The sequence below is a fragment of the Acipenser ruthenus genome, chromosome 20 (assembly GCF_902713425.1).
Source record: "Acipenser ruthenus chromosome 20, fAciRut3.2 maternal haplotype, whole genome shotgun sequence".
Taxonomy (NCBI): Eukaryota; Metazoa; Chordata; class Actinopteri; order Acipenseriformes; family Acipenseridae; genus Acipenser; species Acipenser ruthenus.
Genome location: NC_081208.1, coordinates 6513385 through 6532722, shown reverse-complemented (window position 1 = coordinate 6532722; position 19338 = coordinate 6513385). Strand labels below are relative to the sequence as shown.

Genomic DNA, 19338 nt, shown 5'->3' with positions numbered 1-19338 from the left:
CCCGGATATTGTATTAGGTCTTGAAGACATATTAAAACGATTCTATTAAATATGGTTTTTTTTAATACTAATACTTGTATTTACAACGAATGTATTTATGTTACCTTTGTTCAGTGGTTAAAAAATTAAAATAGAAACACTTTCCATAACACTAGGTTGTAGGGCCACTAACAACAGCCAGGACACGACAGGACTGCAAAGCATTTAAATTGATCTGGAGGGACAGATGCACATTCATCAACAAAGACAATGCTTAGTATACAGCAGGGGTCTTTGAAATGGAGCGCCTACAATTGGTGTGTTGCCCATTGTAACTGAATCTGACTTGTAATGTCAATGCAATATGAATTCATGTAGCAGCATACATGATAAGAGTGGGAAGAAATCATAGGAAAGTTATACGTAGGAGATGTAAAGTCCTAAGTAGGAGATATAAAGCCCTACCTTTTGATAGAGGACATCGAGATAATGCTGTGTATCGTTTCTCCAGTCAAAAAAGGATACATTTCTTACTTGCAAAAGAAAAACTAAGGAAGAAAACACATAAAATGCAAACGAGTATACCGTCCCTTCGGATCATTTTTATTTTTGCTTAAATTTTGTTAGTTATTGTAGTTTTATCTTGAGGTTTATGTTTTTGATGTTGTAAAAATTATGTAAATGGTAACGTGATAAACATTTACAGTGCAGATTATTTTGGATTATTTATAATAATTTTGCCTGATTGAAAACGAATACGTGTATTTCTGAAAATATTCCTAAATACTGTCTTTTGATTCTGTGCATTCAAAGATTTATAAAGTTTTAAGAATTACGGTTTCGTATTCTGTCCTAAACCACCAGTTTGTCAGTCCCAAACGGTTGTGATAAATTACGTATTAAATAAACAGTAAAAAAGTAGTAATCAGGTTATTCTGCCTTTTATTGTAAATGTGGTACCATTCAGTGGAGCTAAAATTGTAAAGGGGGTACTTGAGCTTTTTTTAAAGTTTGAAAACCACTGATTTAGATGATTGAACAGAACGGTAAGCAAGTATTTTTTTTAGCATGCACACAAAAGGATCATCTATTCTGGGATACTAGAAAGCAATGGTCTTAAACAGATGCCCATCATTATATTGCAATTTTTTTGGGGGGGGTGGGGGGGGTGATGAAAAGTGATACAAATAACAGCAATCAAAGCCTTTTTACATAAAGAAAACCCGCATGAAGCCCCCCTTCACTACATGTGCAGCGTGGGTACCGGTTCATAACAAATAGTTCGTTGTTGTATTTGCCAGCGCGTCGGCAGGGGGAGCCAGTGGTCTACTTGTGAGTCCTTTTTGGTTCCACTGCACAGTTAGCTGGGTTCCCTGCTGCTCAAGACCGACCAAAGCCGCCAGGATAAAAGGGTCGAGAATTGGCTGATTCAGACATACAAGCTGATGTGTGATTGTTCAAGAGCGCTCCTGCAACCCAGCGACTTTTAGCCCATCTCTGGAGTATTAAAGCGGGTTTATGAGCGGTAGCTATTCCCTATTGCGTAAAAAGTTTGCAAGAACATCATCTAATGAGATATTTTCAGGTAAGTTTGCTTTTTCTAAATATAATTTTGGGGAACACACTATATTTTTAGTCTTTTGTATGCAGAAAACATGAACACATAGACTATAGCATTCACATTTTTTCAGTTTCAGTTACATGCAATATAATACTATCGGTATTTAGATTTAAAATTAAATGAAAACGTTGAAGTGTTTGAAAAACCATCTCTCTCTCTCTCTCTCTCTCTCTCTCTCTCTCTCTCTCTCTCTCTCTCTCTCTCTCTCTCTCTGGGACGCTTTATTGTACATTCCCTTTGGTTTTATTGATCTGAACACTTAAAAGACTGGTTAAGTAAATACTTTCTAAAACAAATGAATATTATAAGCTACTTATTATCAGAACCGGGGTGGTGTTATTTTGTGGTTCCATATGCGTTAAAACGTGGTACTCTGTGTATTGTGCTTGTGGTACGGGTAACTGAAGGCTACTGTACACACCGGTACTGTAAATACATTTCTTATCACTGGAATGTATTCATTTTTTAAAGCAAATCCTATTCGAGTTAGCTGACTTTCAACTCCAGTATTGAGAAATAGATTGCCTATTTGTTTTATTTTTTCAATAATGTTTTTTTTTTTTCATAAACGTTTGATTAAAAAAAAAAAAAAAGCCTTTAAAACATATTAGCTGCCTTTAAACCGGCTTAGAAGTGTTAAATACGGTTAGCGTCCACACTACGCAGCGTTTAGTACCGTACGAGAGAACCGGACTCGAGACCACCTCCGGAGTGTTGGCGGCATTTGTAAGCTTGGACCAAAAAGACTCACACAATGAGCCGTCTTGCCTAGTTTGGTAAAAGCTGTTATAATTTACAACAGGTAGCGTCTTTAAAGAAATGGCCACACAAATTGACTCCAAGTTCTGCTCTGTAGTGCATAAACTATTGCCAGGAACAATGAGAAATCTGGCGACTGCCTTTTCTGCTAAACCGTGAAATCAGCGGTAGAACTACCCTTTGTGTGCAGAATGTGTGCTGAAAGTACTGATCAAAGTTGACAAGAGTCAACCATATTCAGTTGTTTGGAAAATTAACAAAATGATGCTCCAGTACTGAAACTTATGTGGTTTCAATCAGACAGTGCATCAGTAATACTATCACAGCATTATGATGTAGGCTATGTTTACTTTATATTATAATTACATGTACATAAGAGTGGACTAACAGACAAAATATATGATCATGTCTAGTGAGGTCAGTATTTTTGTAAGGTGTCCGTCATGTAACATGACTGTGCTGGCCCCTGCATGTGATATGTGTCATTATTTAAGTTGAATTAACGCAATTATATCTGGCCAAAAGTTTTCCAGCACCCTGTAGAATTAACCATAAAGTCTAATGTTAATTCCAATGCTACGTTAACATATTGAATTACATACTGCTTTGTAGTTTTTTCATATAGGCTACTTAACGAAAGACTGACATGAAATACTACTGCCATTATGGCTTCCGGTAGACTTATGCGATATAATTTTGTAGTTTATTTGATTAAATGGTGTTAAATAAAATATCGAAATTATGCTCATGTAGATGTTTTTTTTAATTACTGTATGTCACAATCCTAAAATGATATGCAAAGTTTTTGGCCCCAGCTGTAGATTTGATTGACATGTGTCATTAAGTTTTAATTACGTGCAGTGTCCCGGTAGGATACATTTTTTATCCACCCCTGTCGAACGTATTTTTACATGAATGAATTAACCGAATTTGGCCTGTTTCCATCACAGTTGTCGAGCTTTTTATATACGCAAGAGATTCAGCGCATAAAAAAAAAGTTTAATGGAAACATAGTTTGTAACTGCAGATACAAACAGCAGCCTTGGAGAGTGCGCATAGGGGACATTTTACATCAGCGCATCTTTATCTGAGTAACCACAAGTGTCGGGCGGGAACCAGCAACCCTGGTAAAATGAATAGACTAGCAGGTATCAGGATTGGACTGGTCACTGTTGTTGCCAGCCAATACTAAATAGACAGCGAAAGTAGTACTTCTGGAGCTAATCTGAAGACGTTGTCAACTAAAGGAGCCATTACAGGCTGTGTGGTAACCTGAGCTGACATTCTACCGAGGTCAATCTGACGTTTCAAGCGATAGCTGGCAGTATTTATATGACTGCTTGGTATTTAATATTCAAACTCCAAATCTACGTTACACAGCAATGCAACAGAGAAAATCAAGGAGTCTCTTGTACTTTATCAGAATTTTTACATGCTGATGCTGATGCAGAAAAGCAACCAAGGTCTGCCCTAATAGCTAGTTACAGCCATGATTACAGCATCTGCAGCTGTCAGTGTGAATAACATAGACTTAAACCATGACCTCAGACACGGAATGCTCAAAGATTTCTGTTTTGGGTTTAATGCACTTCAGTTGAGTGCCAGTGCACTGTCACTCTTTCATAGGAAGAGTAGGACTAGGTATTTTGCATTGACTGAAGAAAGATTAGGATCACAAGTAAATATATACTGCACTGGCATGATTTCTGCCCTACTATATTACAGTTCTGCAGAGATATGGTGTTATGATCATAGGAGCACGGAAATGGCCTGTCACTCTGAATCTTACACATGCTTGAACTTGACATAGAAGTTGAAATGAGATACCTGTATGAGCAGTTCAAGTTGTAATATCAATGTTGTAGTTAGGTTGTTCTTGAAGTTAGCCAACGATAATGCCTTGCTTACCTTTGAAATGATGTTGGTGGTAGTAGTAAACGCTATATGCGCCATCACCATGTTAATTTATATCCAATGAGAAAGCAGCATTTGGTTTTGACAGGTCCCCTTAGCCAATCAGAATCGACCGGAAGTCCCGTCTTCCAGTTCCGGTCATATGTTTTTACAAAAATAAAAATAAGTTTGAAAACAGGGATATACAGTTTGTTATATTCTTTATTTCACAAAATAAAATAAGCAGTAAAAAAAGGTATAGTGTTGAAAAATAAAATGAGTAAAACAAAAATGTGTAGTGTTGAAAGATAAAGTAAGTTTTGAAAATAAATGGAGCAGTAAAATGTTAAAAACAAGGTTACAATGCGTGTACTTAAACATGAAAAACAGTTTAAAAGCGGAGAAATGTGAACTGTTAAAACCTGCAGAGAACAAAGCGTGTCTTTTGAAAAAAGGCTAAAAATGTGCAAAACCGTTTAAAACACTTCTTAACCACCACATAAATAAATAAATAAATAAATAAAGAAATAAATAAAACAAAATAAAATGTGAGAACCTTTATACACGACTAAGTTAGCATTTTTTAAAACCTTATTTTACACAGCTTGAGACCAAAGCACTTGTAAAAGAAACACACGGCTCTTCTGAAATGCGCTACAAAGGGCCTTGAGTTTAAAACATTTAAAAAACCAATACACAAGAATACAAACCTTGACTACCTGCTGCTGCTGCTGCGGCGATGTTAGACTTGTTACAATGTATTTGCTTAAATAAAAAAAAAACATTTTTTTAAATATAATGCTACAAACCCTAATTGTGACTGCGTTTGTCTGTGTCTGAGGGAAAGAGAACACTGCTGTACACTAAACTGTGCCCCGCATGCAGCTAAGGGCATCGCTCGAAGATAAGAAACTAGGGGGCCCAGGCACTGGCTAGCAGCATCTCTGGTCAAACCTTTTCAGTGTCCGAGCTTGTCTGTATCTGACTGAACAAACTGAGGGAGAATTGCGAGTGTGGCTGGCAGTTCCCCCGGTGTGCTGAGGGCGTTGTGGAAATGCCACTACCTCTTCCTGTCATGTGTTTGTAGTTTTTACAGAAGTTTTACCTCGGTTAAGGGCCATGTGTGTAGTTTTAAAGCAACAGTTTTAAAGATTGTAGTTTCAAGTCAATTTTGATATAAAGAAAACAAATTGTTACCATAAAATGGTAAATAAAACTAAAGTATAGAGTTGTTGTTGTATTTTTTAATTTATACAAATAAAATAAGGCATATGTTGACCCAGCCGTGCAGAAAGATCAGTTTGGGTCTCTCTTGGCAATGCTGGAGCGGCCTGTATGCTTATGCAGAAGTAAACAAACACAAAAGTTTTCAAAACTACAGACTGAAGGATTATCAACTGAACAAAACAGTCGTTAGGCACGTATTTAAACACTTTGAAACCCAGTGTTTATGCTGAAATGCACGGATCATGAATGTTTAAGTTTATTTCATTTAAAGCTTAAAAACGTCAAAAAAAAAATGCTACAAACATTGACTATTAGCGGTCATATTTTAGACAATATCCAACTTTGTTACAATGTATTTACTTTAAAACAAAAAACAGTTTTAAAATAAAATGTGACAAACTTTGGCTGTGTCTATTCTTGTGTGAGCATGGCAAACTGAGAGACAATTGTACAAGCGCCAGGGCCCCCTCATGAGCGAGGGGCTGGGGATTACATTGGCCTGTGGTGATAGGCTATAGGCGATAAGTGAGTGGTGTGTTTTATTGTAAGATGCTGTACAAGAGTTTGCTGTAGTTCCTTTAGGTAGAATGAGAACAGTTTCAAAGAGGGGAATGGTAAACAATTTATAAGTTAATTAAAACAAGAATTGGTTGTGTTGGTCTTTGTGTTAAATTAAAAAACAGTCATTTATCGTATAGCTAGCCCCTCTCAATAATGACATGCATTTGTAATGACATGAAGTGCATTACAAACTACATACACGTGACAGGATGTGAGGTGGGATTTCCATATTTGCATTAAAACTACAAAACGTTACAGGACGGCAGGGTGGGACTTCCGGAATTGCTTAAAGACTACAAACATATGACCGGAATTGGGAGACGGTCGATTCTGATTGGCTAAGGGGACCTGTCAAAACCAAATGCTGCATTCTCATTGGTTAGAAATTAACATGGTGATGGCACATATAGTGTTTACTACTTATAACCATAAAATAACATGATAATAAAATCATAACTGCCAATAGTTTCTGCTCTTATATAATAACTGGTAGTGGAGTTTATACTTGCATGGAAATGGCCTGATTGTGTTACCATGTAATTACATCAGATAACAACATGTTGTTCAAAGGGCCATTTCCCTGTAATTACACGGTATTGTCGAAGTAAGAGTAGGAACCATCTGCAATTACCCAGTGATTACATTGTAATTACATGGTTATTCATGCCCCATAATCTAAAGCATACAGATTAAGACAATTATAGACAGAGATTCCATTGACGCCATCATTGGCATCTCTTGTGGAAGAGACTCCATAGAGCAGGAGTGTATCCTGGACCTTGAGGAGGGAATGGAAACTGCTTGTGCCGCAGGACACCCTCCTGGCTGAATACACAGTGAAGAACAGTTTGGAGAGCCCTGAGTAACCGAGTCCATTGGTGGCTTATTTAACAAGGCAACACATTTGGCTTACTTCCTAGTTAAATACAGTGCAGGCTTTGTGCTCTTACTGAGAACAAAGTGGGGAGCCCTAGACAGATAGCTGGAGAGGAAGCAGTCAAGAGCACAGTTTAAGTTTAGAAACCTTTCTGTATGTTTGTCCTTGTGTACAGTATAGCAGTTTTCATGCAGTGAATCCCCCTCATACCACTGAGTAATCTACAGTAGTACAAGCAGCACTGATGGGCCTGCTCCTAATGTAATGTTTGTGCTGGTGCATCATCAATATCAGACTGCTGGCAAGCCCAAAGACAGACGGCTGTATACTTGTTATAGACCCATCACCACAAAAAATGTTTGGTTTGACATTATTCTTAATGCAATGTGCCAGAATTCTAGCTGCCCTAAAACCTTGAAAGCACAAAAAACTAACACAATCATTCCAGTAAGTCTTAAATGTATTGTCGTCATTGCGTAGGTTTCACATTTTTCTAAAGGAAAGACGTAGTCATTAAAGTTAAATTGATTTTTGAAAGCTTTTAGTGAAGAGCATTTCTCAGTGACTCCTTGCACATACTTCAGTGCTACATTTTTGCTTCACCGCAACACATCTGAAGCGATTTAGGGGTATATTTTAAATGTGTTTTCTTTCAGTCCTACTTGAAAAGTGAAAAACACCTTTTAATTTTACAAAACTAAAAGCAAACAATTAAGCTATATATTTTAAGTTAATTAAAGACTACAGTAAAACGCTTTGAAAATATGGCCCTTAATATTTAACGCCCTACAGACTGGATGCCAGCCCAGACCTTTGCTGTTCCACGTGCCCATGGTGTCCCTACACCCCCATTGACTGTGCTATGGCAGGTGTTTCTACATTGTAATCTTAAAATGAAATGGAACATGTGAATAATTCCTGAAACAAATTGTGCCTCTGTTTAATGTTTCAAAGCACTTAAATACCTCCGCTATTGTGACATTATTAAGATAACCACGCAGTCCTTACAGAAAGCCTCTGATCTCTTGTAGACCCTGTGATCATGGAATCAAACCCGGTCCTATGCTGGAAAGAACAATCAATCTGTTCACTCGTTGTATATTAAAGGCAGACAGCAAGATGATTTAACTAGAACTTGTAATGCTGTGCCCAGTATCTTCACACATGATCAAAGACAAATATTTACAGCCAAGCATTTCAGAACATTGCGTAATTATTATTTTTTTGTAGTCTTTTTTTTATTTTTAGATCAGTGGGTTTTTTTTAAAGGTGCAGTGCGCCATTCTTTTTTAATTATTATTATTATTATTATTATTATTATTATTATTATTATTATTATTATTATTATTTTTTTTTTTTTTACGTTTTCATTTAATTTTGAGTTGCATAAATAAGTCTTCAATTGATATGAAGTTCATTACATGCTAACAGACAATAGATATGCAATTGGGGTGTTGCAATTCTGTATTCATATTCCATATGCATGTTGAGTTTATTAAAACTTATATTGGTAGTTTCCAACTGAAACAAATATTAAGACCTATCAAGGATCTTCCTATTATTATTTAGTCATTTAGCAGACACTTTTATCCAAAGCTTCTTACAGAGACCTGGGGCTGAACTATGCTGTCACTTATAATAGGACCTCAGTTTTACGTCTCATCCGAAAGAGCTGGTTGATCTCAAAACTGTCAAATCAAGCCTTAAAGGATTCCAATGATTCAGTATCAAATACCTGGCTGGGTAACCCATTACATGCAGTAGCATTTCCTTTTAGAAGATGGCCTTAGATGACCTAAGAGCGTGTGAAACCTACTGGTGAAACATTGCATTTCAGTAGACATCTGTGGCAAATCCGTTTCTAGTTAGGTTGCAGAAGATGCATGACAGGTTAATTAAACTGTTTATATCATTGACCTCAATTTTATTGAGGAAAATACTGCAACATACTTCGCCATTTCTTTTAGCTGGCTACCACTGTAAATTGACATACATTATTCCTCATGTTTTATATCCTGGAACTCCAGCTGTTTGAGCCGTTGACTTGCCTGCAGGGTGCTTTGCTCTTGCAAGAATCTGAGGCTTCATACTTTTTCAATCTTGTTTTTGAATAATTTATGATGCTAGATAAATTGACAGCGCTGGTAACAAGGAGGAATGGTATGCAGTAGATTACAAGTAGACCTTTGATTCTACAGTAAAGCATTTTTGGTTGAAAGTGTGAATAAACTGATTAAACATTGGGCTGGGTGTTTTAGTAGCTTAAACATAACTGACTTTCTAAACACAACGTACTGTTATTATTAGTTTATTTAGCAGATGCCTTTATCCAAGGCGACTTACAGAGACTAGGGTGTGTGAACTATGCATCAGCTGCAGAGTCACTTACAATTACGTCTCACCCAAAAGATGGAGCACAAGGAGAGTAAGTGACTTGCTCAGGGTCACACAATGAGTCAGTGGCTGAGGTGGGATTTGAACCGGGGACCTGCTAGTTACAAGCCCATTTCTTTAACCACTGGACCACACAGCCTCCTATACTGTGAGTGATATAGTAATATTATCAATGGAATCTGTCTGCTGCAGTAAAAAAAAAACAACAACAACAAAAAAAAAACGTCACAGAGGCTCCCATTCACATTTGTTTATTGTTATAACAATCTGTGATTGTGAGTGCTTCTTCCGCGACCATTAGAAAGGCATATGAATCCTCCAAATGAATCCAACTCGTCGTTTGCAAGGTGTAAGTCGAGAGCAGTCACAGAAACACAAGAAAACATACTGTATGTAAACAGTATGTGGGCTGACGGGTTATTTACCTGTGTGCTGCAGTAGCTAGCAGATTTCATGCTAATCCCTGTCAGGTATTATCTGGCTTCCGTGCTGTGACACTATGTCTGGGGCTGGTTAATGACAGCACACCGGGAGGAGGAGGAGGATGAAGCTGTGGGGAGTCTGCACGGCTGGGGAGATCTCTGTCTCGCACTGATTAAAGGCCCCCTGGCCCCCCACTTTCCCCTCTCCCCCACACCAGCGTGTTTTCTCTGGGGCCGCAGGAGGTCGGAGTCCTGCTCACCACGGTGTTCTCCGGTATCCTCTTCTCTGTGGTTCTGGGTTTGCTCTGCTTCTTCACCTGCAGACTGGCTGTGAAAATCAAACCTTTGGGTACGCCCATGAACTTCTGAGAGGCAAAACGGAGAGCAAGCTAGGTAATTTCCTGTATGTATTTTGTTTTATTTTATTTATCAATGAGATTCTACAAAAAAAAGCTTTACAATTCCAATGAAATACAGTACTATGATATTCTACCCTTTGATTATGAAAAGGCAGAGATAATATCATTATCATACGTACCTTTAACAATTGCTGTGTTCATTTTAGCACATCATAGTCCTTTACAGTCTCTTAATGAAAAGTCTTTCAGTTTCCTTTTCTGCAGCCTCTTTAAAGCAGGAATGTATTGAACGCGTGTCTGTTTACATCAGTTTACAATGCACACGTTCAGCTAACTGTATGAAAAGTATCACCGCTATACAGTAATATACACTTACAATATCACATTTAAACGAGGTAAATGTAATGATGCAGCATTGGTAATAGTTTTTGTATTTTGCAATTGAACAGCCTTAGGCGGAATATCCAATTAAACAATATAGACTTAAGTGGGGTAGACTGTTCTGTGTGTGTGTTTTAAGTGCCCAGTTTGTGAGTGTGTCGAGAGCAGCCCACGTTTATGATCTTACTGACCAATGCCTGCACAGCTCATCCCCTTTTTACCTTGCTCAGCTTTTACCTCCTTATGTACCTGGACACCAGCCCAGGTCATCGAGGCTGCTGGTGTTTAAGATTTAAACAGGACAGATTTGGTGGCTGTTCTTTTGGCTGTGTGGTCCCAACCTGGTTTGGAATTTGCTGACTGAAAGGATTAGAGATAGCTGTTCTACTTCTGTGTGCAACAGCATAAGCCAGAGCAACGAAGTGTGTCTTAAGTTTGGACTTGTAAAGCATCATGACGTTGTTTTTCTTATGAGCTTTTACTGTTAAGTGCTATGGCTCTATGTAAGTGTATGTATGTATGTATGTATGTATTATTATTATTATTATTATTATTATTATTATTATAAGTATGAGAATATATAAGAAAGAAAGAAGTGCATACATCATCTTGGTGTGATTAATTAACTGATGCCCATTTAAGAACTGTATAGGACTGCTTCAACACATGAGCAAGACTGCGACTCTTTCAAGACGGTGGGCTGAAGGAACATGCAATGAACTGCTGCAGCCCTGAGATCACCAATAGACATTGTGCTGTTTGCTGAAAGAAAAGGGGAGTTCGAAGCCTGAGACCGTGGCCTTCAATGTATCATATCTTTTCTCTTATGAGATAAAAAAAACAAACATTGAATTAAATAAACAGACTAAGGATTGTTTTTGTAATACAAATCTGGAGCGCCTTTTTAAGAAGCTTTCATATTCAACTGTGCCGTTGTGTGTAACGCAGCGTGAAATGTTTTCCAGATCTTCTGGTTCACCCAAAACCTCCTCTGATATACTACGAAGCAGCGATTCATATGCCACCCATCTGCCAGACTCAAGCAGCCACTCTGTGCGGCTTAATGGTGGTGCATTAGCTGAAGTAGTTTTGAAAAGGACAAAACAATCCCATTACAGCATACCATTATAGAATGTTACCCAGAACTATCAGTGTGTTTGGAATATAATAACTGTAACCCAAGTACAGAGATGGAGAAATGGATGGTTCCAAGGTTAACTGTGGTAATTGTCGTTATTTTGGCTATTAAACCTTGCTTTGCTGCATGATTCAGATCCTATTAAATTGACCTTGATAGCAGCTCATGCAACTCAATAGCACATAATCCTTAGCTCCAACAGCTGGGGTCAGAGTTAGAGCTGTCTGTCTGTCTGTTTATTTCTAGTGCTCGGTTTCTGTCTGTGTGCTTTCTTGTTTTTAATGAACTGAGCTTGGCAGTTAAAACTGTAACAATCTTTTACACAATTGTGGAATGGCCCCCTCGAGTCAATTTTCCATTTACTCCTCTCTCAATAGCACTAGCAATGTCATCACTGGCCCCCTTTTGGTTTTTGCTTGTATTTCACACTTGCGTGTGGAATGTGCCGATATTTTAAAGACAACGCTATAGAAATAAAAGTTTCTGCTGCTGCCTGGTACCTTGTCACTTCATGTGTTCTCGTTCAATCTCACTCAAGTGGTCTAGCAGCAATCAGACCCTGTGTTCTAGAACAGGATTCAGCAGTTTCGTCACTCAGTAAAGTGCCAACAATTGTCAGCACAGTAAAAGGGTTAGAGAATGGGCTGGAGCGATCACCACACCTGGGGTGAAATGAGGTCACCATTTAGTTTTTTGGTTTTTCATTTTTTGGGGTTCAAAAACATTTTTCCTGGAAAGTGGCATTGGAGGAATTGGAACATAACCAGAATATATCTTTGTTCCCCCCAGCTCGGAATCCAGCTGAGGTCCTAGAAGTGAAAGGTGACTGTTAACTCCACCATACCACCAAGCGTACTCCTTATCCAGTGGTGCTTTGTGACAAAGAAAGGACAAAACAACTGCTGATAAACAACAGTGGGATGAATAAGGAGAATATCTATCATCCACATGTCCTAATATCACATTTCTTAGCTGTTTATTATCCTATTATATGTGTTTCTAGATGATTCTCTACAGTGCGTGCGTCGTTCCCCACAATTATGAAGTTACAAAAAAACATTATAAAATGGCTTAAATTAAATGCTGTGATGCAGTAAGAGCTAGAGGCGAATCCCGTATGAAGATCAAAGCGTGCCTTGGTCAACATCTTAAAAAAAAAAAAAGTTAAGGACTTCAGGCCAAATAGATATTCAAGATTTCTTTTATAGTCAAACGCTGACAGAAATTAAATAGGATTGTAGAAATAAATGTATGATAATTCATTGTCGTGAATCAATTCTCTTTACAATCTCAAAATCTCGATCTCTTCGGCCGCGGTGATAGTTACTGTACCGCTCCGAGCTGGGTGGTTGAAGGCACTTGACCTACGGTTTTGTGCCTCACAACGCACCCAGGAGTGCGTAAGATATGTCCTACTGCACACCCTGTAGTGAGTTATTGCTTACGTACCTACGTCACGCATGTGATACGTCAGCGCTTAACCCTGGAGATTGAGAGGCTGGTTATCTGCTTTTTGCTGCAGCAGTAAAGAATTTTAATGCTAATCCCTGCTAGGTATTATCCAGCTCTCCCCGCTGAGTCCACTTCATTTCTGGAGTGAAATAAGGACTGGGAGGTGCGACAAGAAGCTGTCTGTAGCACTCAGTAACTGACTCAAAAAACCACGCCGACCCCCTCTCCTGATTCCACCGCACCACCACCATGTTTAATCTGGGACCCACGGAGGTCGGATACGTGCTGTTCTCGATCTACGCTGGTATCCTCACTGTCGTGATTGTTATTTTGGCCTGGGCCACCATGTGTAGAAAGCCTGTGAAGCAGTGACCCCTTGGGAACCCCTGCACTCTGGAGTGGGGGGGGGGGGGGAAATGGAGCGCAATGTAGGTCAGTCCATAAGAAAGTAAGTAAGAAAAAGCTCAGAGGAATATAATCAAATGGTGTTTTTTTTTGTATGTGTTTGCCATGTCAGAAATGTAAGTTTATTTTATAAGATGTATCTTATTTATTTTGACATGTTTGAATAGCTGATACGGTGATATCTTGCTGTTTCAATGTAATTCGGTTCATTCACAGTTCGGCTGTGTTGATAGTAACTCGTACTTTACTGTGTAATGTCTTTCAATGCTTTGTCCATAATTAAAAAAAAACACTGTAAGAAACTAAGTGAACTTGTGAAGTTGACAAATGTTTTGGGTAGTACCTTCATCAGTGTGAATTCACTACCCTCAGTATTTCACATCTGATTAATTGCGTTATTTTTCTCTTTTGTGCAACATGTATGAGTTTTTTTCTTCTTAAATTGGATAATTGGTGTGTTTTGTTGTTGTTGTTACAAATCGGGAGCACCTTTAAGGAAGCATTCATATTTGTGCTGATGTGCCTAAAACATGAATTTAAAACCTAAACCTATACCATAGCGGTCTCTCCAGTACCACAAAGCAACAATTAAAATGTCATCAGTCTGTCAGACTTAATCAACGTAACTAAGCTTTGTACAAATCAATGGTGGTTCATTGGTTGCAGTCATTTAAAAAAAAAAAAGAAAAATCATTAAGCCAGTGTATGACCCACAGAAATGTTAACCAGCACTACCATAATTTTAAGAATATAACATCTTTTTACAGCTCTGTGTATAACTCATATGAAGCATCTTTTATACTACCCTAGCAAAAGCATAGTTTACGATATAGAACACTATAACCCAAGTATAAAGCACACCTCAAATATACCAAGTAACTCATATATAACTCACAGCAATGCAAAGAGTGTGCTTTATACTCTAAAGATGATGGTATTAGACCACTGTCAGGTATTGATATTCCTCCATTTGTATTCTTCCATCAGTGTATACGCTATTTTTCACAAATATTGATACACTTAAATGGAGTAAATGATTAAGCGGATTGGTGCTCTGCGATGCCAGTTCTTCTTATAAAATATTACTGTACCGGTAACAAAATGCATTACGCTACAGTGCTAAGGGTTTGCTATTTCTTTGATTTGATTATTATTTCACTTGAATAAAAAAAACACAGTTTATAACGTATTTTATTTAAATGTACAGTGATACACAAGGCACAGTGATGCACATTCGCAAAATAGCTTTTTACTTTCAAGAGTGAAATGGAAATTATTTTTACTTCAATGTTGTACCTACTTTGCAGACAATTTACCATTTTCATTCTGAAAACGGTTTTAATTCTCGTCACACATCTATGTGCACTTGAAAATTGAACAGCATTATCATAGTCCTTTACAGTCTCTTAATGAAAAGTCTTTCAGTTTCCTTTTTGCAGCCTCTTTAGTGCGGTCATGTAGATCAGTTGGTAAGGGTTATAAAATGTAGGAGGCGAGGGGAGACGGTGAACAGAAATAGAAGGGGTCAGCAGTAGTGAAGGATCTGTAGATACAGCATGTCTTTACATAACTCGTAATTGTAATCCTCTTTAAATATTGACTCACTGCATGGAGCAAATCCTATTAAAATGACCTTGATTTAGCAGACACAACAAAATAACACAATCCTTGTCTCCGAAGAACAGGATCAGTGAGAGATCAATCTTATTTGTCTGGGTTGAGCTTTGTGTTCTTTTTTTTAAAGGGTCTATAATTTGCAACCAACAATACTTTAATGTGTCTCATTTGAACAGTCCACTCTCTGTGAGCTAAGTTAGTTGAAACAAAAACACATCGATTAAAACGTCATCAGTGGTAAAGAGGACCATTTCATATTCGTATGGCCCAGGTTAGAATTAAACCTATGTACAAACAAACAAAAAAAAATAATACAAAAAAATTGTTAATGATATTTTAAAAAAAAGTTAACAAAAGCGAACATTTTTAGGAGTCACGCAAATGCTTAATTTCGTGTGGCTACCAAATTAGTGTTCTTAATCTTTTCAGAAATCAGTGACACCACCAGTTCCATGTTGTGCTGTGTTTCATTGAATAGACTTTTTTTTTAAAAGGTACTATGAGGCTAGCAGTGCCATCATTTATAATTTATTCCTGAGGATAGTCCATCAAATGTTTCCATCATATTACAAAAACTCAAGAAGGCCGTTTACCCTTCTGTTCAATACCTTACGGGTATTGTAACTGATGTTAACTGTGCCTCTTTCTCTCTCCAGCTCAGAACTCTTGTTTTGCCTCAGCTGGCAGTCTTGGGTTAACTCTGTGGTTTTGTTTTCCCTTCAGCGTACAGAATGAACTGATCTTCAGATAGTAGTTAGAGTTGCTTTGAAGAATATACACATCTTGCATTAAGCGCTTTTAGGAAGTTGACTGGTTGAGGACAAGATGAATGGAATAGCACTACTCTTCTTTTCCAGCTTCGCTTACATCTGTGCAGCAATTCCACAATTCCCTGGTGAGTTTCTGTTACGTTTCTTTCAGCATTTCTGTGACTTTAACAGGCAAAGGCAAACTTAGAGAAGACAATATTAACGGTATAAAACTTGTAAGAAATCTCACGGAACAATATTGTAACTGCAAGTTGTATTACAATGTTACAATTCCTTTAATCCTCTTAGAAAGTTTGCTTTTGCCCTTCTGAATTAGTAAATTAACTGTTTCCAGCTCTTTGAGATAAAGATCTTCATAAATACGTTGCAGTATGTCTTAACGCTTACTGCAAAGTTTTTTAAAAAAATACACGGTGATACCATTATAATACCAGGAGCTTTGAAAGGCTAGTGTCTTCTGACCTGCTTGCCACAATTTTTCCCAAGTGTGGAACCCACTTAGCTGTGACACAGAACAGCTGCACAAACCTGCTCATCTACAGAGAAACCCCACAAAGCATTTTCAGACTGTTTAATTCAGTCCTTGGGGAAGCTGAGGGGTCTGTTCCTTGACTGGGCAGCTGCTAAAACCTCTAATGTTCTCAGCTGGAGTGTGATCAGACCACTGTTAAGGGAGTGAAAAAAATATATATTACTGTACATTCAAAGTTGATAACTCCATACATTGTTTTTCCAGATATAATTGGTGCTGGAAATATAATTAAAACATCTTGTTTTCATTTACTACTCAGCTTGAAATGGAAACATATATCAGTTACTTATTTCGTTACATACATTCAGCTAGCTAACTCAGAACATCTGCCTCACTGGTTCTAGAGTTTTTTTTATTTAAATAACGAAGGAAGTAACTATCATATGCTGTGCAATTCCGAGTTAACTATTTTTCCATTTCAGTCTCACTGGGGTGTGATATTCAAATAACTGAAATGTAAACTACTTTACCATATCCACCTTTCTTTAACAAATATACGAATGAGTCCCTTACAGTGTGTTGATACTACCATCACTCCAGCACAGCAGGCTTGTCTTAAAAGCCTTTTCATTTTACGAGCGACAGACATTTGGACAAAGAGAGCAATACAAGCTGGAAAACACAAGTGTGTTGACCGATTAACAACGTCATGAAATAGCACTGTTTTGAAGGCAGTGTGTTCTTAATATTGGACCAGTTCAGTGCTAACTCTGCAGTGTTCAGGATACTCATTTGTGTGTTTACTTGCTGCTGTTGTTCCAGAACAAGAGAAAGAGCCCAAATTCTGGAGAGACTGGGCTCAGAGAACCCTCACGAAAGCTCTTTCCCTGCAACGCCTCAACACAAACATTGCGAAAAATGCCATCCTTTTTCTGGGGGACGGTAGGTTCTACTGACTTTAACAATGAGCGACGCTTGCATTGTGAAAATGAAGCCGTTGGCGCAGAGCAAGTTGTTTTCTGATGCTGGACCAGGCTTCAATCCTCAGTCATTACCTTCAGTTATTATTATTATTATTATTATTATTATTATTATTATTATTATTATTATTATTATTATGTATTTCTTAGCAGACGCCCTTACCCAGGGCAACTTACATTTGTATACAAAATAAAATGCATATCAAGAATTACACTACTGCAGGCGGAGCGGAGCGGTCAGGTGGGGGTGTAGGGAGAGATGAGGATCTGGAGGTAGCTGGGTGCAGTCTGGTCAAGGCATTGGTAGCCGAATACAAGAGTTTTGAACTGGATGCAAGGGGTGATCGGGAGCCAGTGGAGTGAGCGGAGCAGTGGAGTAGCATGGGAGAAGCGAGGCAGAGAGAACACCAGGAGAGCAGTGGAGTTCTGGATGAGCTGGATCGGACGGGTGGCGGACGCAGGGAGTCCAGCCAGGAGGGAGTTGCAGTAGTTTAGGCGGGAGAGTACCAGGGCCTGGACGAGGAGTTGCGTGGAGTAGTTGGGGAGGAGGGTGGGATTCTTCTTATGTTGTGTTGGAGGAATCGGCAGGTGCGTGCCAGAGTGGAGATGTGCTGGGAGTAGGAGTGGCAGGGGTCCAGGGTTACTCTGAGGTTCTTGGCTGAGGAGGAGGGAGAGAGCAGTAGATTTGTGGTAGATTCCAGAGGTACAGAGTATTGTTTCAATTACTGTAAACCCCTGGATACATTTTTTTTTAATATTAGTCATTTAAGTTCGTGATTTAAAAGGATGCCTCTACATGAGCTGAAACGAATGACAAGCAGTATTTTATTTGTTAGACAAACAGAATCCCATTGCAGCTGGACTTCTACTACTTTAGTACAGAACATTGCCACTGAAGAATGTTTGATAAGGCAGTAATTCTCAAACTTAGATATTTGAACACAGTTTCATTGAAATACAAAAAAAATATCATCCTTTTTTTTGGTTTGGTCCCCCTCATTCAAAAAACAGGTTCAAACAGTTTGAGAAGGAACATGCTGTGGATTAAGGTCATGGTGACTTACCTTTCCTTGAAATGTGCATCTGTAATGTGTTATATCAATGTGTTACTGAAGTGTGGCGTTTTGTAGGCATGGGAATTCCCACGGTGACAGCGGCCCGCATTCTGAAGGGTCAGATGAATGGTTTCAGCGGTGAGGAGACACAGCTGGAGATGGATAAGTTCCCCCATGTGGCACTCGCTAAGGTATCTGCTCTCACATCCTGCACAGTTGGATGGTCTCAGCTCCCAGTGACTCTGGACACAATAGTCAGGCTGCGTGGGAGAAACTCAGGACAATGGCAGGCAGGGGTGTTCAGGACAGCATTGGGTAGCACTCTGTTGCTTATAGAGCTATGAGGGGAAGCTTTCCCACCACTGTGCCTCTCAACACTAAACTTGCATAATGTAGTGCTTGTTTGATTGCACTTAGAATATATAACAAAGCAGAAGTTTTCTTGAAAGGTTCTTTCATACTGAAAGGAAAATGGTCTTGTTTTGTGTGCTAGTCACTGCGACCCTTCTCAATGACAACTCATTGGTTGTTAATTTCTTTTGCTTGTTTCCTTCCAGACGTACAACACAAACGCACAGGTGCCTGACAGTGCTGGGACAGCCACAGCCTACCTGTGTGGGGTGAAGGCAAACGAGGGGACTGTGGGTGTGAGTGCAGCAGCTGTGCGCTCCCAGTGCAACACCACCTTCGGAAATGAAGTCACCTCCATTCTGAAATGGGCGAAGGATGCCGGTAAGGGACTGAATTCTCTGTTATTCCTCTGAAACAAAACAGATCTTCAGTTCTTTATGCCAAAACATGTGTTTTGAAATGTTTTCTCCCTTGCAGAAAAGTCCCATCGGGATACAACTGTATTATAAAATACCAATTGTTCTTAACAAACTCTGAACCATCAGCAGACCTCAGTACTGCCAGACATGGCAACACAATGGCTATAGTGCAAAAATTGCACAGTGGTCTGATTCATTAGCACACT

The 19338-nt window shown here is 38.7% G+C and overlaps 1 protein-coding gene across 2 annotated transcripts in view; it reads left to right on the top strand.

The window, feature by feature from the left end:
- The first annotated feature begins 1409 nt into the window (after positions 1-1409).
- Positions 1410-19338, top strand: part of LOC117425895 (alkaline phosphatase-like) — a 36100-nt gene continuing 18171 nt past the window's right edge. Inside the window, exons 1-5 of one of the 2 annotated variants that reach the window (XM_058993336.1) lie at positions 1410-1564; positions 15809-15980; positions 17150-17269; positions 18438-18553; positions 18920-19094. In XM_058993336.1, coding sequence (XP_058849319.1) covers positions 15911-15980; positions 17150-17269; positions 18438-18553; positions 18920-19094 — 481 coding nt within the window. In that variant the 5' untranslated portion in view covers positions 1410-1564; positions 15809-15910. Of the gene's footprint in view, positions 1565-13149; positions 13512-15808; positions 15981-17149; positions 17270-18437; positions 18554-18919; positions 19095-19338 lie in introns of those variants that run through there. The other variant, XM_058993335.1, reaches the window with a different exon arrangement.